The 23,175-nt window shown below is 38.0% G+C and overlaps 2 protein-coding genes across 2 annotated transcripts in view; one reads left to right on the top strand and one right to left on the bottom strand.

Annotated features, from left to right (window-relative positions):
* The window catches only part of LOC127448973 (uncharacterized), a 222,445-nt gene that overhangs the window by 166,928 nt on the left and 32,342 nt on the right, over window positions 1-23,175 (bottom strand). The window lies entirely within an intron of this gene.
* Window positions 1-23,175, top strand: part of LOC127448953 (voltage-dependent calcium channel subunit alpha-2/delta-2-like) — a 282,297-nt gene that overhangs the window by 236,013 nt on the left and 23,109 nt on the right. Inside the window, exons 11-16 of the mRNA XM_051711950.1 lie at window positions 1,631-1,792; window positions 5,000-5,110; window positions 6,767-6,845; window positions 12,956-13,005; window positions 20,261-20,350; window positions 21,222-21,287. Of these exons, the coding sequence (XP_051567910.1) occupies window positions 1,631-1,792; window positions 5,000-5,110; window positions 6,767-6,845; window positions 12,956-13,005; window positions 20,261-20,350; window positions 21,222-21,287 (558 nt within the window). The remainder of the gene's footprint in view (window positions 1-1,630; window positions 1,793-4,999; window positions 5,111-6,766; window positions 6,846-12,955; window positions 13,006-20,260; window positions 20,351-21,221; window positions 21,288-23,175) is intronic.

Below are 23,175 nucleotides of genomic sequence, written 5' to 3'. Positions count from 1 at the left end.
ATAGCAGCACACAGATGCAACCCACACATATACACAGCTGCGCATACACATAAAGAAACATTAGCGTTTTGGAGGCCCACGCCAGTAATCCGGGCTGATCCGTGGCTCTTAGTGTGTGTTTCCTAATCCCGGCTCTGAGAGCGCAAAATGAGCATCATAATCTGAGGCGCAACATGCCTCATTCTACAACCCAGTGAAGAAAAGCAGTCTTAGACCACATTAGGATCGCTATGTGTGTTTACCTTCAGACGCTTAAAGATTGGCAATTTTTTCACAGCTGTGTTTTCACAAACACACAGTTTATGCTGACTTGTGTGCATTTAATAAGTAATGCTGTACTGATATGACAGGTATAGTTGTGTGGCAAAATCACATGAGAACTGTTAAAAAAATATAATTGAATAATCACTGCCTGTCATTTAGATATCATACTAGTATTTAGTGGCATTTGCTAATTGAAGCCTTACTATAATTATTGCTCATAGTTAGGTTTAATCTATGCAAGTACGTGAACACATGCTTCTAGCTACACAAGCTTGATTTTGTGCGTAGTTGCTTTCGAAAATGTATCGAACCACAGTTTATAACACAACACAATAACCCATTGAATTCTCAAAGTGCCACAAGGGGCGCTCTAGATTACAGTAGTGTGAACTGTCTGCTTCCTTGCTGAGTTTACTCTTTCAAGTCAACTACGGTCATGGTGGAGCAACAGTTTGAAGAGAATATTGCTGAGCTAGTAAGTTAAAGTCAATATATTAATAGCAAATTTACCTGAATAATAACACATCCAGTTCAATGTCACAGATTTTGAAGGTAACTCTATCACCTCCTTGAATACTGAGGTTTGTTAATGCCACAGTAAAGCAAGAACACGTTACGCATGTTGAACCAGACCGCACGTTGGCAATGCGTTGACCAAACCCTCACATCTGCGAATGCGTACTGGAGTAAAGTATCTTTCTGGCCCAAGTATCAAAATTTGCATGTATCTTTCCCTGCACTTTTTGTGCTACAGACAGAAATGATACCTCAAATCATGCGGATTGTTGAGAAAACTTGATTGTTCAGAAAATCCTAGCAACCAACACCCTAGCAATACCCTAACAACTATCTTGCAGCAACCTTGGCAATTGCATAGCAATGAACAAAACAACACTCAGAACACCTTAGCAACTGCATAGCAATGCATGGGCAAGCACCATTTAACATTTTCTTCAGCAATCTTTTTAATCTTGTTTAAAGTATGCATTTGAACATTCGAGTACCTTTAAACCAACCAGGGCTGTGTTTCCCAAAAGCATCGAAAGCTTAAGTTGATCGTAGAGATCACTGGCACCAATGGTTTCTTCTATCTGCTTAGCCTTACGATGCTCTCAATTCAAGTTTAAATAGATTACAAGTTTGATACAAGTTGATTCATCTGCAGCAGAATCATATTATCAATTGGGAAAGAAAAAAAACAATCAGGTGTAAGTGACTCTATTAGTGTATGTTAACAGAAAAAAATATGATGCTGCAAGGTCTAATGGATATGAATAAGGAAATGTTTAAAAAGTGTCTCAATCAAAGCTTCTAATGGACTTTATGGCCCTCTTTCTCTCTCTCTCTCTTTTTCTCTCTCTCTCAGTTTAATGAGAAAGCGTATGCTGTGGTGCCGTGTTTTACGACGCTGGTTCAAGCCAACATAAAGAATAAGAAAATCTTCAAAGGGGCAGTGAAAAACATGGAGGCCAAAGGGACAACAGACTACAAGACCGGCTTTCAGTTTGCTTTTGACCAGCTGTTGAATGTAAGACACACACACACACACACACACACACACACACACACTGCCTATCAATCTAAATTGAGACATGCTATATACTTATATTGTACTATACTTCTATACTTTTGTATGTTCTATTGTATATACATTGGTGGCCAAAAGTTTGGAATAATGTACAGATTTTGCTCAAATGGAAAGAAATTGGTACATTTATTCACCAAAGTGGCATTCAACTGATCACAATGTATAGTCAGGACATGATAAATTACTATTACAATTTGAAAAAAATTTTCAGAACTTTTTAAACTACTTCAAAGAGTTCTCATCAAAAAATCCTCCACGTGCAGCAATGACAGCTTTGCAGATCCTTGTTATTCTAGCTGTCAGTTTGTCCAGATACTCAGGTGACATTTCACACCACGCTTCCTGTAGCACTTGCCATAGATGTGACTCTTGTCGGGCACTTCTCACACACCTTACAGTCTAGCTGATCCCACAAAAGCTCAATGGGGTTAAGATCCATAACACTCTTTTCCAGTTATCTGTTGTCCAATGTCTGTGTTTCTTTGCCCACTCTAACCTTTTCTTTTTGTTTTTCTGTTTCAAAAGTGGCTTTTTCTTTGCAGTTCTTCCCATAAGGCCTGCACCCCTGAGTCTTCTCTTTACTGTTGTACATGAAACTGGTGTTGAGCGGGTAGAATTCAATGAAGCTGTCAGCTGAGGACATGTGAGGTGTCTATTTCTCAAACTAGAGACTCTGATGTACTTATCCTCTTGTTTAGTTGTACATCTGGGCCTTCCACATCTCTTTCTGTCCTTGTTAGAGACAGTTGTCCTTTGTCTTTGAAGACTTCACCTTTGTATGAAATCTTCAGTATTTTGGAAATGTCAAGCATTGTATAGCTTTCATTCCTCAAAACAATGATTGACTGACGAGTTTCTAGAGAAAGCTGTTTCTTTTTTGCCATTTTTGACCTAATATTGACCTCAAGACATGCCAGTCTATGGCATACAGTGGCAACTCAAAAACAAACACAAAGACAATGTTAAGCTTCATTTAACAAACCAAATTGCTTTCAACTGTGTTTGATATAATGGCAAGTGATTTTCTAGTACCAAATTAGCAATTTATCACGATTACTCAAGGATAAGGTGTTGGAGTGATGGCTGCTGTCTAGATTTGATCAAAAATGACTTTTTTCAAAAAGTGATGGTGATGTTTTTTACATCAGTAATGTCCTGACTATACATTGTGATCAGATGAATTCCACTTTGGTGAATTCAAGTACCAATTCCCTTCTGAAACAGTCAAATCTGTACATTATTCCAAACTTTTGGTTGCCAGTGTACTTCTGGGGACAATTTTGTCCCACAAGTATTCCCAAAAGTAAGTAAACCCACACACACAAACAAACATATCTATGGTTGTTTTTTCATCTAATTGCACTTTTAGCATTGTGGATTTTTAGAAAGTAAAGTCTAGAATTTTCTTATTTTATTTTATTTTTTTGCATAATTTGGCAAAATCTCAGCATGATTGGAAATGATGCCCAATAAAAATATTCTGCTCACAAGTGATATTTATTTACCTTAATTCTTTATTTGTTTTCTTCAAACATCACTTGTCTCATATTTCATCTCATGCATGCTCTTCACTGACACTTTTGTTGACTTGGTTAACAAGTACACTAACTTTTGAAAAATAAAAATATTAGGGGCAAAATTGTTATGTGTGATGGAAATGACACCACAACTGTAAGACAATAAATACTTGTATGGTTTATGTTTATTTCGATAGATCAGTGGTCGGCAACCTTTTTGACGTGGAGTGCCATTTTTATTTTCCTGGTCAATGGCTGTCATTTGTTTTTCCCATTTATATTCTCAATTATATTTCATTTAAATGTAAATTTAGTCCTAATATCAACTCATGCTTTTCCTGCAGTTCCTTAGTAGAAATTAAAATAGACACAAATGAGTCAATTGTTGATATAAAGTAAGGGTTTAGTGCTATAAAATGAGCATAGATAGCATAGCTCAGACAACTTGGTCTTGGAATAATTTGATGAGAAAAGTACATTTTGAAAGACTTGGAGACTTTGGTATCTTATTCACAAACTTCTGAGATCTCTTCTGAAACTCTAGAGGAGACACATTTGAAATTACTGGATTCCTTTATACTTCAGGTGAAAAATCAGGAAACTTCAGCAAAAGTCTCCATCCATGTAATCCCATTGTTGCGGAGGAGAAACAATGTAGATCTCGTTTGATTTGTCATTCCTGCTGGAGACAAGTGAGGTCCAGGGCCTATATGTTTTCTATTTCTCAAGTCAATCACTCAGTTTGTGGATAATGGTTTGTCAGACACCACGATTAATATGACTGTGGAATGGCATGCGTGCTGATGGTGTGCATAACGGCGTGAGAAACGGAACACCATTTGTTGATGGCTACGTGTGCGGGTTCATCACTTATGAGGCATGTTTTGGGCGACTGCTGCTCTAACAGACCCTGATGTTGTGATTGATGACAGAGACTGCAATGAGACGGGCCACATATACACAGATGAATTTGTATTCTCTTATGACCGAAGAGAATATTCTCTACAGTAGCTCTTGTTCTGACTTTCTCTGACTTTTCCAAACTCTACTGTTTTTATAATCGCCACCATGACCGAAACCGGCAAGGCATTTTAATTTCTGCTGGCCGACTTCTAATTGGCTGAGAAGAGAGCCATAAAAATTTGTAATTGCAAAATTATTATTATCTTTATTAGAATCTCAATGTCAATGACAGCTGTGATTGGATGCAAGAGAGAGAAGGGAATTTTGGGTAACTTTTTTGGTAAGACAATGTGTGGCAGAAGCGTACGAAAGCAGACATATGATTTGAGGAACAGACGTGCCTGCACACACACACACACACGCACACACACACACACACACTCGTGGTTAAGTGTCTCTGCCGAAAGGGACACTAACATTTTGTTATTGTTTTTAAAGTCATTACTCTGGCTTCAGACACATCCCTAGTCAGAACTATCGTTTTATAACTGTTTTGAGTTGATTGACAGTTTTTCCCCTTGTAAAATCATTAAAATAAGAATTAATAAAATGAAAAAATAATCAATCGAATAAGACCCAAAATTATTGTATGCATTTGTGTCATGTATAGAGAATGTTTTTGAACACTTTCTCTCTCTCTTTTTGTCTCTATCTCTGTCGCTCACAGGAGACCAGCGCTCCGAGGGCGAACTGTAATAAGATGATAATGATGTTCACTGACGGCGGTGAAGATCGTGCTCAAGACATCTTTGAGAAGTACAACTGGCCAAACAAAACAGTGAGTTGAATCGATCAAAATCACACATGCCCACCCATTCCATACATTTTTTTATTTTTTATCCTCATTGACAGCATAAACAGTGTGAAGTAACAAAATCCAAGCCAATCTAAATGTATTCAATGTTTATCAAACAACTTTGTAAATGAGCGGGATGACCAATGAGATTTCACTGTGAGCAGAGCTACCCAGGATGATATGCTAGAAATAGATACCAAGCGAGGACAAAACCTTTGACATGGAAAATAATGTATCACTTGTCGCTTCATCAAGTCTGGTTGGTTATACACAGAAAGCTATAATGACGTCATTCTGACATAAAACATTTGCTGCTGACCTTCACGGATTCACTCTTTAATGTAATTTAATTTGCATAACAACAGGACTTTTGAAGCTTAGCTTTTCTTTATGTGATGTTTAGCACTTACACTGGCAATTGGTCAGTGCATTAAAGGGATAGTTCACCCAAAAATGAAAATTGTCTCATCATTTACTCACCCTCATACCATCCCAGATGTGTATTACTTTCTTTCTTCTGCTGAACACAAATAAAGATTTTTAGAAAATAGCTCCAGTGGGGGCCTGGGTAGCTCAGCGAGTATTGACGCTGTCTACCACCCCTGGAGTCACGAGTCTGAATCCATGGCGTGCTGAGTGACTCCAGCCAGGTCTCCTAAGCAACCAAATTGGCCCGGTTGCTAGGGAGGGTAGAGTCACATGGGGTAACCTCTTCATGGTCGCTATAATATGGTTCTTGCTCTCGGTGGGGTGCGTGATGAGTTGTGCGTGGATGATGCGGAGAATGGCGTGGGCCTCCACACGCGCTTGGTCTCTGCGGTAATGCGCTCAACAAGTGATAAGATGCGCGGATTGATGGTCTCAGACGTGGAGGCAACTGAGATTCGTCCTCCGCCACCCGGATAGAGGTGAGTCACTATGCCACCACGAGGACTTAGAGCGCATTGGGAATTGGGAATTCCAAATTGGGGAGAAAAGGAAAAAAAAAAAAAAGAAAATAGCTCCAAAAAGCACATAAAGGCAACATAAACGTAATCCATACGACGCCAATGTTTAAATCCATGTCTTCAGAAGCAATATAATAGGTGTGGGTGAGAAACAGAACTCCACACTCTCCACTTTCACTTTCAGATGTGAAAGTTGAACTAAACAGGCACCACATGTGACTTTCAGATATAAAAGTGAAAGTGAAAGTCGAGACTTAGAGTAAAAAAGACTTAAATATTGTTCTGTTTCACCCACACCTATTATATCGCTTCTGAAGACATGGATTTAAACATTGGCATCGTATGGATTACTTTTATGTTGCCTTTATGTGCTTTTTGGAGCTACAAAGGTCTGATCACCATTCACTTGCATTTTATGGACCTACAGAGTTGAGATATTCTTCAAAAAATCATCGATTATGTTCTGCTGAAGAAAGAAAGTTATACACTTCTGGAATGGCATGTGGGTGAGTAAATGGTGAGAGAATTTTCATTTTTGGGTGAACTATCCCTTTAAATAGCAAATTAGCAAACCAAGTGCAATTACATTTATATTTAAGTGTGACTTAAGTGTCCGAAATACTTTTGTAGATGGTCATACCCTTTTGCTACACAGATCGAATGCTATAATAGGTCCATGTTTCATCCACAGGTGAGAGTTTTTACATTCTCAGTTGGGCAGCACAACTATGATGTGACTCCGTTGCAGTGGATCGCCTGTGCCAACAAAGGTAGGAGAGTGTTTGCCTGTGAATATCAATTTAATGAGGAGACTTGAACTTGTCTTAAATTGTCAGGCTTTTCATCTGGATTTGTTCTTTTGATTAAGGGGTGGTGCTGCTTGCTGGGCATGGTTCAAAGGGTCTTTAACCATGGTAAATGCACTATGCCTTAGCAACCACATAGTAACACCCTAGCACCCACTGAGAACAGCCGGCAACCACATAGCAACACCATGGCAATAACCCACATCACCCTAGCATTGTGATGCTGAGTTGTGCACATTAAAAAACACCACTCAGATTGTCATTAGAAAACATAAAAATCTAGTAACATTTATAAAAATACAGATATATTTACGGGTCCCAAGCAAAATAGCAGCTTGGCATATTAATATAGATGTGTGGTCACAGGTTTGTGTAAAAACTGCAGATTTTAGAGTCAGAATAATCCGTTTTATAATACCACTTTGAGGTTACATGTAATCCCGGTCAACTCCGCTCAATAATGTTGACCTTTCTGATCTAACAATCTAATTCCTGGCATATAGTGCGTAAACCTCCCTACTCTCTCAGCTCTGTCTTAACAATTCCCCCTCTCCAGCTCTCTGATTAGTTAATAGCGAATGGTGCCAGAAAACTGTCCCAACCACCCCTCCCCACTTTCTAATTAATTAGCCAAAAAGCAACTGGCTTTCCTGCGATAACTGCATTCACAACTTCTCCATGTCTCCAGCCACAACGGCTTGCACTAAAGGATTAGTCCTCTGTGCGGCCATGTTTTCCACTGTAATGACTGGCAGAGAGGGGACGTTGCCTGGCAATGCAAGCAAGACGCATTTCTTAGCTTTCCTCCGTGGACTTGATCGCCAATGTAGTCTTTCATTTCACTTGCGAAATCACAAAACAACAGAGGAACACCTTTGACACCCGCAACAAAGACGACATAATTTGCATCTTTCCCTCTAGTGTAGAATACGTGTACGACACCGTACCCAGTTTAAAATATTCATTAAATGAACGCTGCCTCAGTTAAAACAAACACAAACAAACCCAAGCATGCAAACAAATGCTTCCGCCTTCGAAAATATGCAAAGCGCTTTTTGACAGGCGAGGATTGGATCGGATTGTCTGCGTCTTTTTTGTTTGATTTGAGACAAATGGATCTGGCTTTTTGTAATCGTGACCATGTCAAGGGATCAGACTCACGGCAACAATGAGCAGCATGTTTGTTTGACACAGCTTAGCATGTGTTGTCACACAACCGGCTGTCTCCCAGCGAGCCTTGTTCACACTCCACTGGCACAAACAAAGTCTCATATGGCCGCCGCTGAATCAGAGCCAATTGTGACTTCCTTTGATTCCCGGTGATTCTCTGATTTGATTAGATTCTTTCTAGCTTGCTGATTGGTTTGACCCTCAGACATCTCTTGAGCACTCTTTTTTAAGTTTTTATACTCTTAATTTTCTTGACTTTGATACACTTTTAAAGACATAAATATTTTAATGGTTTCTGACTCATTAACTGCCCTAGATTTGACTTGCTTATCTGGACCTTTGAATTTAGTCATTTTAAGGGGCTGTCGCCTTAATGGAATGTGCTGTATTCAATACAAGTTAAGCTGGTCTGGTCAAGCTAAGACTCTTAAACTTTATTAATTATAACTTCAAAGATGATTTACACAATGCCAAAAAAGGATGGTAATAAAGACCTAAAGTTAGCCATTGCTCAGTGAGGATTTAAGAGTTCACGTACAATAGGGTGTCAACATGAAGTACATTTTCATATTTAAACTTCGTTTGAAAATGTTATATTATACTGATTTCTAAATCTTTATCAAAAAGAATGAAATGTTTTAGAGTTAGACAACCCAACTAGTATCACAAAAAGCATCACAGAATTCAGTAAATCCATTGTTAATATTTACTAATGCTTGTAATGTTGTTTTCCCTCCAAAAATGTGCCCTTCGCTTTCTGGGGGATGATGTCAATAAGGAACTGACATTTGTTAGTTTAAAGGGATATCACAAAAGACTATGATGCAGAGTGATATTGAGTGCATAGGGGATATTTCTTAATGAATTGCCAGTTTTTCATTTTAGAAGTCAGTGCATGACAAAACAGCATAATCCACTCAAACCAAAATAAAAATGAGCTGCACATTTCTGCTTTTGAACCATCCAGTCTTCCATTGTAAATGCCATTTGCAGTTGCCTTTTTTAAACCAAGGAACAAGTGTTATTTAAATGTTATTCTAGTACAGTATTTGACATTATGCCACAAATGCTATTAGTTTAGCTTAAACAACTACAGTTTTTTAGCTGCACATACGGTTGTGCTCAAAGGTTTGCATACCCTGGCAGAAATTTTTAAATTTTGGCATTGATTTTGAAAATATGACTGATCATGCAAAAAGTATTTTATTTAAGGATAGTGATCATATGAAGCCATTTATTATCACATAGTTGTTTGGCTCCTTTTTAAATCATAATGATAACAGAAATCACCCAAATGGCCCTGATCAAAAGTTTACACACCCTTGAATGTTTGGCCTTGTTACAGACACACAAGGTGACACACACAGGTTTAAATGGCAATTAAAGGTTAATTTCCCACACCTGTGGCTTTTTAAATTGCAATTAGTGTCTGTGTATAAGTAGTCAATGAGTTTGTTAGCTCTCACGTGAATGCACTGTGCAGGCTAGATACTGAGCCATGGGGAGCAGAAAAGAACTGTCAAAAGACCTGCATAACAAGGTAATGGAACTTTATAAAGATGGAAAAGGATATAAAAAGACATCCAAAGCCTTGAAAATGCCAATCAGTACTGTTCAATCACTTATAAAGAAGTGGAAGATTTGGGGATCTCTTGATACCAAGCCAAGGTCAGGAAGACCAAGAAAGATTTCAGCCAAAACTGCCAGAAGAATTGTTCGGGATACAAAGAAAAACTCACAGGTAACCTCAGGAGAAATACAGGCTGCTCTGGAAAAAGACGGTGTGGTTGTTTCAAGGAGCACATACTTGATGATACTTGAACAAAAATGAGCTGCGTGGTCAAGTTGCCAGAAAGAAGCCTTTACTGCGCCAGTGCCACAAAAAAGCCCGGTTACAATATGCCTGACAACACCTTGACACGCCTCACAGCTTCTGGCACACTGTAATTTGGTGTGACGAGACCAAAATAGAGCTTTATGGTCACAACCATAAGTGCTATGTTTGGAGAGGGGTCAACAAGGCCTATAGTGAAAAGAATACCATCCCCACTGTGAAGCATGGTGGTGGCTCACTGGTGTTTTAGGGGTGTGTGAGCTCTAAAGGCACAGGGAGTCTTGTGAAAATTGATGGCAAGATGAATGCAGCATGTTATCAGAAAATACTGGCAGACAATTTGCATTCTTCTGCATGAAAGCTGCGCATGGGACACTCTTGGACTTTCCAGCATGACAATGACCCTAAGCACAAGGACAAGTTGACCCTCCAGTGGTTACAGCAGAAAAAGGTGAAGGTTCTGGAGTGGCCATCACAGTCTCCTGACCTTAATATCATCGAGCCACTCTGGGGAGATCTCAAATGTGCAGTTCATGCAAGACGACTAAAGACTTTGCATGACCTGGAGGCATTTTGCGAAGACGAATGGGCAGCTATACCACCTGCAAGAATTTGGGGCGTCATAGACAACTATTACAAAAGACTGCACGCTGTCATTGATGCTAAAGGAGGCAATACACAGTATTAACAAGTAAGGGTATGCAGACTTTTGAACAGGGGTCATTTAATTTTTTCTTTGTTGCCGTGTTTTGTTTTATGATTGTGCCATTCTGTTATAACCTACAGCTGAATATGAATCCCATAAGAAATAAAAGAAATGTGTTTTGCCTGCTCACTCATATTTTCTTTAAAAATGGTACATATATTACCAAGTCTCCAAGGTTATGCAAACTTTTGAGCACAACTGTATATACTGTAACTACAGTGATTTGAGCTCTACACTACCTGGACATTAATAACCGTTTCAGCTCAAATGAGCCACCAAGTATTGCCACTGAAGTTATCAAGACTGAAATTGTTCAACAGCCTTTACAGCAATGATGGCATGCTAAGTGAAGGCCAAACCATGAGGTGAATGTTTTTTTATTCCGTTTCATAGCCACAGATAATTACACTGCATTAGTGAAAAACGTGTAATAGCTGTTTAGAAAATATGCAAATTTAAAACTATTAATTCATAATAAGTCTGTCGGTCTCTTTTGTAAAACAATAGAGCTAAAGCTTAAGATGACCACTTAAGATTTTAATGATTCTGAGAAATTATATTTTGCTACATAATTTTATACTACTTAAATCCTCATTTATTTATCTCTCTTGATTTAGCTATAATTTTTAGTATCTTCATTGTGTGAGAAAAAGCTGAACGTCACCTCAGTTATTTAGTCTAGGTGTCTGTGGTGACATTTAACTATACACACTCTCAGCGTGTTTTATGCTACTTAACAGATGTGTAATTTGGGCAAGTATACAAGTGCAAAAAATTAAGCATTGCAAAAAAAACAAACAAAAAAAAATCTTAGTCAAAAGGCATATTTTACTTTGAGCCTAGAACTTTACCGGCTATGGTACAACTTTTAGACATCATTTAAGTTTTAATGTAGAAATTATTCTTAATTATTATATTTTTTATTATTAAATAAGTTATATAAATTATTCTTATTTGGAACCAGTTCCATTTAAAAAAAAATACCTTAACGGTTCTTGAACGTGTATTTATGTGGGTAGTACACCGTACTAAAATACTCAAACAGGATTTCATGCTGCGCAATTCAGCAGCAGCACGACCAGTGTAGTCCAATTCCTGAACAAATGACTCTTATGAGCCGGTTCTTTTGAATCTACAGCACGAAACATACAGTGAGACCCGTGTAATTTATAAGAAAAAAATGATTAATTGAAATATGTTTTTTTGTATAGAATTTTTGTTAAATATATAATTACAGTAGAACTAATTACTGGATTGCATTTATGCCTCTAAGTCTTTGTAAAGTCATTAAAAAGTCTGTGTAAACAAGCCTTTTTCATGAATTGTATTAAATTTATATCAAATTTATTATATCTGATCTGTCAAAATTTGAAATGATCTCATCTGACAACCGAATACTGAGGGCAGTAACTTCAATAAAAAATGCATTTCTTATTTACAATTATTAATTTGAAAAAGAATCGTTAATGGAGCTGTTGAGTAATCGGAGGAGGAATCTTTTTTTTTTTTCTGGAGAAAATGTGGTGCTTGGTGGTGCAAAACTCACTGCCACAATGCAAGCGTGTGTCTTGTGTATGTGGTTACCATGGTGTTGCAAAGGTGTACTGAGTGCTTTTAGCATGGTGCTATATGGTTACAAGAGTGTTATGGGTGGTTGCTAAGGCGTTGCTTGGTGCTTGCTTACTGGCCAAAGTAAAAAGAGCCCATCCAGAAACCTCTATGATGTTTTGATGTCGAGATGTGGCTTGACTCCCACTTTCAATTTAAGTACAGGATTTTTTTATTTTTTTATAATTGTAATAATAATGATTTTCTGCACCTTAGTTTTTGTAAGGTCAGTTTTAAAGCATCATGACATTAATACACAAGCCATACAAAAATTAAGTTACCATGTTACTTTAAGAAATATGCAAGTATGTGAATAAGAGAGAAAATGCCTCAAGGATTTGAGCTTCAGTTTGCAGTGAATTTCTTCTAGGCTTTAAACATTCTGTGGACGGCACCTCAATTTCTCTGCTCTTTGTTCAGACACTCTTGTCTCTAACAATGCAGTGAGCTGGGCATACTGACCCCATCTGTGTGTCCACTTTCTCAATAATCAGCCTCTGAACTGCTGCCTCTGAATGAGGCACACACTCACACAGATAAAACTCCCTACTATCTACATAGACAGCTACCTTTTAAGGGTCCGCTCAGAGTCAGACTGCCACTTATTCTACATTTTAAAAAAGCAGCACAACAAATGGAACAGAATGCAGGTGTTTTGAGACACATTTTTAAATGTTACAATTTGTGACGTTCATGTGCGAGATGCTGAAAAAAAAATCGGCATTACCAACACTCTTATTGCTTTTTTCTTTACAGGTTATTACTTTGAGATCCCTTCCATCGGGGCCATCAGAATTAACACGCAGGTTAGTCATTACTTAAACCTTGTGCATATTGTAATAGAGGAAGCACTAACCCACAAAAGGCTGTGTTGTGGTTATTTTATCCAAGTTAAGGGATGTTGAGGTACAACATAAAGTTGAGTTCCTAAAAAGCCCTTAACCGTGGTAAAACATCTGTAACTCATGGCCAAGAGTGGCTCAGAAGCATTATTCCAGTTCACTCGGAGTTCATTATGTTTCATGAGCTTTGAAGTTACTTACGAAGATGTTATCTCTATTTAGAAATATATATGTCATGCTAGAGAGCAGAACTGTAAAGATGGTGGAACAGATAAAGCAATACAGACTTTCTCGTTTCTATATTTAGCATCAGTGAGATTCAAATAAGACTGTGATTTTTCTAATCCAGTTCCGTACAGTTTTCATTATCCTCCAGCAATCTTTCCCAAGGCAACCGAAGCTCTCTAAACCCACTGCAATAACGTCTCTCTTCTCCAAAAGCCCATCATCTGTTCTTCCTGTCCCGTCCTTTCTTCTTTATCTCCTCTCTACCCCTCTATCACTTCATATGATCTGTTCCCCTCTTTTTCCAATCCAGCTTTTGCTTTATTCATTCCTTTCTCCTCCTTTCCATTCCCAGAGGAAAATTATATTGCTCAGAGGTTGCCTGTTCATAGTTTCTCACCTCAATTTCATTGAAGTATCAACATTTCAGATGTTTCAGATGTGTTTCCTGAAATTCCTTATGAGGAATATAAATAGATACAAATGAGAAAGTAAAGTCTAAGTTTTCTCTCCATTTAGTTTCATTGCTGTCTAGGACAATCAATTGAATATCTCAAAAGAGCATACTATTGTCAAGTGATCATATTTGTGATTTTTTTGTTGCTGTGGGTTCCCATCCTCCTTACCTGTGACTAACCTCCCCGCAGGCAAACTGATCAGGCGCATGAGTAGACCGTCAGCTGTTCTATTAGACTGAGTGTAATTTTAATTCAGAGAACTGCCATTTATTTTAATAGCCTTCCTGAGACAGGTGTGGGTGCATTACTGAATATATCAACAGCAGCGGCCACCACACCTGTGCACCTCACCGCTACCTCCTCTACTGTCACATACTGTTACAACAGAGAGCCGTGGACGTGCAGTGCCAAAAATAACTGCCAACCACACTGAAAAATATTTCTGATAATGTTTAGATGTGTTCGGAATGGCATTCTACCATACTACTCATATTATTTCTGCAGTATGTAGACGTAAATGTGCCACATATTGAGTTTTTTTTTTTTTTAAACAATATGCTAGCATACTATTGTTTTAAAACGTTTATCAGTGCATGCTACATGCTGTTTCACATATTATTTAAAAATGGGTACTATTAAAAAAATGAAAAAATGTACTCATATTATTTTTACAGTATATGGTATGTGTACTATTTGCTATATTCTGCATAATGCATAGATATGCAGCGAAGTGAGGTCTTGTGACAATGTTGTAGCATAATATTATTTTGAAAAGTTGCATACTGCTTCACATACTATTTAAAAATAATATGCAGTATACAGTATATAGTGCACCCAATAAAATGACGGCCAGTAAAAATATTATTAGTTAAATAAAAGTGAGAATTACCTTGATTTTTCTTTGTTTTCTTCAAACATCAGTTGTCTCATATTTCATTTCAAGCATGCACACTTACTTTTGAAAAAACTTTATAAAGGGACAAAAAATGTTGGTGTGGTGGATATGACGGCATAAACAGTTATTGAAAGGGACAGACATATTTTTGAAAATAGTTTTTATAGAAATAATTTTCACACAAAGAAAAAAGAAAATCACCCCTGGAGTTCGCTAGCTCGCTAGTTCGAATCCCAGGGCGTGCTGAGTGACTCCAGCCAGGTCTCCTAAGCAACCAAATTGGCCCGGTTGCTAGGGAGGGTAGAGTCACATGGGGTAGCCTCCTCGTGGTCGCTATAATGTGGTTAGTTCTCGGTGGGGCGCATGGTGAGTTGAGCGTGGTTGCCACGGTGGATGGCGTGAAGCCTCAACACGCGCTATGTCTCAGTATAATATAGAACTGGATTGCTCATGACGTCACATCAGTGGAGCCACTGCGCCACATATTGCTATGCCCAAACATTCCAATGTCCCTATTGACTTAATAGGAAATCATCTCATTTCAGTGAGTAAAAATTAGTCATTCAGTTGCCGATTTTATATCTGAAATCTGCATGTACATCCCTACAACGCAAACGTCCTACACATTTTTCCTATTATTTTTTTCTCCCCTTTTCTCCCCAATTTGGAATGCCCAATTCCCAATGCGCTGTAAGTCCTCGTGGTGGCGTAGTGACTCTTCGTAGTGGCCTCAATCTGGGTGGCGGAGGACGATCTCAGTCAATCCACGCATCTTATCACGTGGCTTGTTGAGCACGTTACCGCGGAGATGTAGCGCGTGTGGAGGCTTTACGCTATTCTCCGCGGCATCCTCACACAACTCACCACGCGCCCCACCAAGAGCTAGAACCACACATTATAGCGATCATGAGGAGGTTACCCCATGTGACTCTACCCTCCCTAGCAACCTGGCCAATTTGGTTGCTTAGGAGACCTGGCTGGAGTCATTCAGCACACCCTGGATTCGAACTCGCGACTCCAGGGGTGGTAGTCAACATCAATACTCGCTGAGCTACCCAGGCCCCCCATTTTATCTCTTTCTTGAAAGCCCGAGCGAGTTATGTGTATCTACAATATATCAAACAGTATCCACCACTAACAAACTTCATGGGCGAACAGATCAGTTGAATGTAAACAAGTTCACTGAAACTGAGGTAAAATGCAAACAGACATTTTCGGACTTATTTATTGTGAGCATCTAAGTTTTTGTTCAGAGTGACTTGTTTTATGTTTTCATCAAAAAGTGCCTTGTTATTTGAATAAGAGTGCATGCAAAGCAAAGCTGTTTTAAATTAAACTGATACGCTAGATTTAAATGGCAAACGAACACGTATTTATGACATGTATCCCTGTATGACTACAGAGAGCACATCACTATAAAAACTCCGGGCATTTAAGGCAATTTACATATCCCGGTCTGACTTTTTTATAGTCCCTTTCAGGGGTAAGAACATATTGTCACCCTAAGCAAGCAGACGTTACAACTTTTCCTACTTACGTGTAAACTTGTGGACAGTTTTGCCGCTTCCTTTTGTGATCATTGTGCTGCACTGATAGACTGAACACCGGGGCAGGTGAATGCTCTGACATCGCGATCCACATATATCTTCTCCCTCATAATGAATATTATCCATAACAAGCAAATTAAACATGATTGTCACTAGAGGGCGAAATGAAACTGTCATATCCGCAGGTCGGAGATGGTGAAACAGTGGTGTCAGTCATTGCTGCTCTATGAAAGTTTGGGCATACCAAGATGGGTGCTCGAAACACCTTAGGTGGTTTCACCTCGTGCTGGCAGTTTACCATTGTTTCAGTGATCCAGTTCTATATAAATATCAGTGATAAACACCCATGTACGTTACATTCAGAAAGTATTCAGACCCCTACATTTTATGTTGCAGCCTGATACTAAAATGCTTTTTTTTTATAATTTCACATCAATCTATACTCCATACCCCATAATGACAAAGCAAAAAACAGATTTTTGTAATTTTGCAAATGTATTAAAAAGAAAAAACTGAAATATCACATTGACGTAAGTGTTCAGACCCTTAACTTAGTATTTAGTTGAAGCACCTTTGGCAGCGATTACAGGCTCAAGTCTATTTGGGTATGACCTGGATTTGGGGATTTACTGCCATTCTTCTCTGCAGATCCTCTCAAGCTCTGTCAGGTTGGATGGGGACCATCGTTGGACAGCCATTTTCAGGTCTCTCCAGATATGTTCGATTAGGTTCAAGTCCGGGCTCTGGCTGGGCCACTCAAGGACATTGGCAGAGTTGTCCCTAAGCCACTCTTGTGTTGTCTTGGCTGTGTGCTTAGGATCATTGTCCTGTTGGAAGGTGAACCTTCTGCTCAGTCTGAGGACCTGAGCACTCTGGACCAGGTTTTCATTAAGGATATCTCTGTATTTTGCTGTGTTCAGCTTTCCTTCAACCTTGACCAGTCCCCCAGTCACTGCCGTTGAAAAACACCCCCACAGCAGGATGCTACCACCACCACGCTTCACTGTTGGGATGGTATTGCGCAGGTGATGAGTGGTGCCTGGTTTCCTCCAGACATGACACTTGGAATTGAGGCCAAACAGTTCAATCTTCATTTCAGCAGACCAGAGCATCTTGTTTCTCACAGTCTGAGAGTCCTTTAGGTGCTTTTTTGTGTCTTGCACTGAGGAGAGGCTTCCATCTGGCCACTCTGACATAAAGCCAGATCGGTGGAGTGATGCAGTGATAGTTGTCCTTCTGCAGGTTTCATCTCCACACATGATCTCTGGAGCTCAACCAAGGCCATTCTCCCCTGATTGCTCAGTTTGGCCAGGCAGAGTCTTGGTTGTTCCAAACTTCTTCCATTTATGAATTATGGAGGCCACTGTGCTCTTGGGAACCTTCAAAGCAGCTGACATTTTTTGTAGCCTTCCCAAGATCTGTACCTCGAAAGAATCCTCTGCAGGCAGTTTCTTTGACCTCATGGCTTGGTTTTTGCTCTGATATGCATTTTCAGCTGTGAGACCTTATTTAGACAGGTGTGTGCCTTTCCAAATCATGTCCAGTCAATTGAATTTGCCACAGGTGGACTCCAATCAAAGCGTAGATACATCTCAAAGATGATCCAGAGAAATGGGATGCACCTGAGCTAAATTCCAAGTGTCATAGCAAAGGGTCTGAATACTTATGTCAATGTGATATTTCAGTTTTTTTTAGTTCTCAAAGTTCTCAAAGGGTATGGAGTGTAGATTGATGTGGGGGGAAACATTTAAAGCATTTTAGCTTAAGGGTCTGAATACTTTATGAATGCACTGTATGTACTGTATAGTCACTCACACTATAATATATGCATTACAAAAGTTAAAAAAGCATTCTAAAGACACAAACTAAGAAAGTCCTCTGTAAGAACATATTTGTATATATTATTTAAATATTTTTTAATTGTACACAGAAATAATAGTATTTAATAATAAGTACTCCAACATTTACTGTGATTGGAAGTTATGATTTAATTATGCGAGTATACTGAAATGGAGAAAACAGAGGACACAGCTGCCTTACCTTCTTTCACACCTCTACCTGTATATAATTTAATGAGCGCATTTGTCAAAGCTGAAGCCTACGAGTATAATGTGAATCATGAAAGTATGCAGCGTGTTCATTATTTAGTTGCTCCTTTGAGTTCATAAACATTTACGGACAGACAAGAAATCTGCAAGCTAATCTGTGCTGGTGGCCTGCTGTGTCCCTGTTCTGTAGCCCCTTGTACCGCAAAGACCCCCATTACCAGCCTACTGTTGTTTACCTTTCTCCAGTGTGAAAAGGTCTGCCTGTCATCATCTCCGCTGAAATGTGTCCCCGCAGCGTGTTAAACGGTGGTTTAGCGAGTTAATAATAGAATAGGTTACGCTTGTCAGCACTTTCGTGTTCTAGCGAGAAATAATAGTGGCCTAATGCTGCAGCTATACAAGTTAGTGGCTTTCACGCACACAATATATTATCTACGAAGGTCTGGTCTTCAATTAGATTTGTTAAGATTTTGAGTTTGGAAGATTGCATGTACAAAAAATAGCGTTACCATTGCACGTATTAAATGTGTTTACTCATCCACAAGTGAAGTGTTGAAATGAATAACTTCCCAACAAGTGTTATGTTGAAATTGTGTATGTACTGTATGGTATACATCACATGAAATGAATTTCTCTGCCTCATGTCTATTTTATTTACTTTCATAGTTAAATCAAACTAGACTCCATGTCCTCCTTTGTCCTACTTAAGTCAACATGAAATTTGAACAAAATGACCTTATTTTCTTTGTCAATAAATGCCTGGTCACTTACACGTCATGTGCACGACTTGCGACATGAAATTAACAAGAAATTGTCTTTTTAATTTTATTAAACAAGCAGATATCATCTTTAATCTTCTTGTAATTTAAAAGTCTCATTAAAATTGAATTGAAAACTTTTTACCAGCCTTCATCATTCATTTTTGGTACATTTCATGTGCCATTTATGTACACATTTTAAAGATTTAGGCTTGTCCCAGACCCAGTCTTTCAATATAAACTATAGAAATTCAAAACAAAAATACAAATTATTACATGTATAAAACTATGATCTAAACAAAGAGTGAAATAAACAAACCATTTCAGTATTTATTGTTTGAAGATGATCTTATATCAACTTTTCAAAAAATTACCGGACTGTCCTACAATTTTCCCCTTTACAAAATTAGTGTACTTGTTAACCAAGTGGACAAAAGTATCAGTGAAGAGTATGCTTAAGATCTAACATGAGACAAGTGATATTTGAAGAAAACATCACATGTGAGCAGAATATTTTTATTGGCCATCATTTCCAATCAAAATGTAATTTTCCTAAATTACATGAAAAGTGTGAAAATATTATTTAATTTTTGTATTTAGGATATATATATAAGTGTTAGCTATGAAATTAGCCTTTGCAAAACAAAAGACTCAACCTTTTTATAAAAAAAAAAAATTAATTAAGCCCAATACAGAATTTAAGAGTGGTGGCATTTTTTTTCTCATTTAAAATCTTGTTTCACTCACGATATGGGTAGCATTTTAGTTTTATGTTGACTTGTTTTATGTTTTATGTGATACATTTTTATTAATTTGTCACTTTTTGTTAATTGAGAGCTTGTGAAGAGAACCGTTTAACTGAAGCACTGCATCCCTAATAGCACAGCTACAAAGCATCAAGAATGCTGTATAAACGTGTTCTTACTGTCACAGACCGCCCCTACCCCTCCAGACCGGGAATGTACTTTCTAACAGCTGTAATATACTTTAATAGCTGCTTTATGTTGATTTGTTACGGCTGGGACGGCCTCAATGCAGCGGGCTTTACTGGCCCCTCGGGCGGACGCTTTTAACAGCGTGCTTCATGTAATGGAGCGGCGAATCAGTGTTGTGTGCTGTATTACAGAGAGAGAGGTGTGGGATTCCTGGCTGCAGTGTCAGGCTTTGAGCTATGTGCAGTATTGCTTGTGTGTTGTTGTTGTTAGTGATAGTTCTGGGCTTGTATGTGGTGGTGGAATACTATCATTTTTGAATGCATTCTATTATTTATGTTTGTTGTCATTATCAGGAATACTTGGATGTTTTGAGTCGGCCGATGGTGTTGGCAGGCGAACGGGCGAAACAGGTGCAGTGGACCAACGTTTACCAGGACGCTCTGGTAAGGAAGACTGTCGTCATTATCAATGACTCAACAAATTTGCATCATATACTGTATTTTCAAATATGGCCAATGGCTAGGACTGCGCGGAATCCAAGGGGCCGTTCACACCAAACGCGCTGTGGTCTGTCTGCATTATATAAACATGCGCTAAACTGTTGCACCACGTATTTTTCAGCATCTTGTGCATGAGCGCATGTTTTTAGATGCCGTGTCAAGAACTTCAACTTTTAAAAATGCATCTTGATCTTTAGGGTGGAAAAGTGGTTGTCTCTTCGGACCGGTAGGGGGTGTCAGAAGTTTCTGGGGGGGCACAAGGAAAATCTATGCGGGCAACGCCCCCTCAGCCCACTCACTGAACAGCAACTTATTATTTCCAACTGGAAATGAGCCGTGAACCGTTTTTGAAAGTAATGTTAAAAATGCAATAACTGACTTGTTGTTCTGATGACAACATGTAGTTAAAGATTTAAATCTGCAACAGAGTTTCAGAGTTTTGTTGTGATACATAGTATTTATTTATGTAAAAAACATGTTTGAAAAAATGGTAATGATAATTATTAGAATAAAACACACACACACACACACACAGACATCTCTTTGTTTGTAGATTTCAAACTGAGAAACAATTTGTGTGTATGTGTATTGTTAGTTATAGCCACTGGCTGTGATTTTGTTTTCTTTCCAGAACAAACCAATTTAAATGTGTTTTCGTCTCTGCAGCTTCCAGTACAAATTGGCGTCTTCATGCTTCAGTTTATATGAGGCTCTTTTATTAATGTGTGCAGTGTATTGTTAGATGTCAGTTTTCTTTTTGTTCACAATAATACCACAAATAAACATCATATATTTCCATATTTGTTTTCTACAGGGTTTAGGTCTCGTCATTACCGGAACAATGCCAGTCTTCAATCTCACAGCTGATGGGGACTCGAAAGTAAGACTTGAACTGCTTCCTGTAAATTAACTGCTTGTAATTTGTTTCATGTGTACCCTGCAGCGTTATACAAAGGTTGCATTATGGCATTATTGCATTATTAGTGCGATCACATTCCAGCTCCAATTCTTAACATGTTCTCTAGTTGACATTGACAAACCATTTGAGAGGGGCATTTTTCATAATCATGTTGAGTGCATATTGAATAAGTTTTGCTTAAGGCTTGACATTGAAGACACACAAGGGCATTTGATTATGATTCAAAGTTCAGTATGAAGTTTAATTTGCAGTTCAACCTAAAAAGCAAATACATGATATTTAATCCTTGTTGGATGCTTCCTGTTTTCACTGTAAAATCATTGTAGATTCACACGTGTTTTATGTGACAACACCTTGTTTATTGTAAAGGTGAAGTGTTTAATTTTTTATGTTAAAAATACATTTCTCTTTTCCCTGTTTATTAGTTACAGTGTAATGCTTTGACATGAAACAAGTTCTGGACAGGCAAGCACCACTCATACATATATAATTACAAATGTATTTATATATTATAAATATACAAATAAACAAACTAGATATGAATATACACTACCGGTCAACAGTTTTGGAACACTTACTCATTCTTTATTATAATTCTTTTCACATTTTAGAATAATAGTAAAGTCATCAGAACTGTGTTATATTTTAGCATCTTCAAAGTAGTCACCCTTTGCCTAGAATTTGCAGACATGTACTCTTGACATTTTCTCAACCAACGTCTTGAGGTATCACCCTGGGATGCTTTTTAAACAGTATTGAAGGAGTTCCCATCTATGTTGGGCACTTATTGGCTGCTTTTCTTTATTATTTGGTCCAAGTCATCCATTTCAAAAACTTTTTTTTTTAAATTATATTTTAGATTTATAATGAAATAAATGAATATGGTGGCACAATTATATTTTTGTCTACAAAACTAATTTCAAACATTTAAGCATACGCCTTCAGATCAAAAGATTTTTAAGATTATGAGAAACATTTCAGTCAAGTGTTTTAAAACTTTTGACCGGTAGTGTATATATAAATAACAAACATAAATATAAATAAATATATTTCATTAATTTATATATATTTTATTTATTTAATTCTGTTTGGTGCTGGTAGTGGCACAAAAATTACACATTTCATGTAAAAAAAATTAAAAAAAAATAAAAAATTTTAGATGTCTTTTTGCATTTACACAATGTCACCAAAACAGAAATAATATGTAAAAAACATCAGGGTTTGAAATTAACACCCGCCAACCAGCCAAATGCGGGTAAAAATCGGCTGTGACGGGCAACTCTGTCACTCTTACTAGCCATTTTGGCGGGTGCCGTTTTTTTCAGGGTTATTTTGAAAATTGAAAATTCTGTGAATGTCGGGCGACTCGGAGCTGCTGCCGGAGGAAATTGTAATGGTATTCATGCCTCTCATAACTTACACGCACATAACTGTGCAGGGGCGAATGAAGAGTGCTTTCGCGTGAACCGCCGCAGCACACTCCAAAGCACTCCAGAGATAAGATTGTTAGAGTGAAACAGAAGACACATAATTTATGTGACCTATTTGAATTCTACAGAGAACATTCTAGTATAAAGCGCTATTTGGTGGAAATCAAACCTCTCAAACTGCTTGACATACATTATAAACAGCACTGACGAGGAAAGAGGAGACAAATACATCATCAGTTTTTTTAAATACACATCATCCTTACTTAAATATATCTATTTTTAATGCAGGAACACTAATAGGTAACTTGTATAAATTCATATTAAATCTATTAGACTTTATTTTTATTAGGCTTCAACTGTGAAAGTTGTAGTTAAAGGTTTCTAAATGTGTTTAGGCTGTTAGCTTTTTCATAACAAAC

Source organism: Myxocyprinus asiaticus, chromosome 12 (assembly GCF_019703515.2).
Source record: "Myxocyprinus asiaticus isolate MX2 ecotype Aquarium Trade chromosome 12, UBuf_Myxa_2, whole genome shotgun sequence".
Classification (NCBI taxonomy): Eukaryota; Metazoa; Chordata; class Actinopteri; order Cypriniformes; family Catostomidae; genus Myxocyprinus; species Myxocyprinus asiaticus.
The sequence above is the reverse complement of the archived record's forward strand: the minus strand, read 5'-3'. Positions and strand labels throughout refer to the sequence as shown.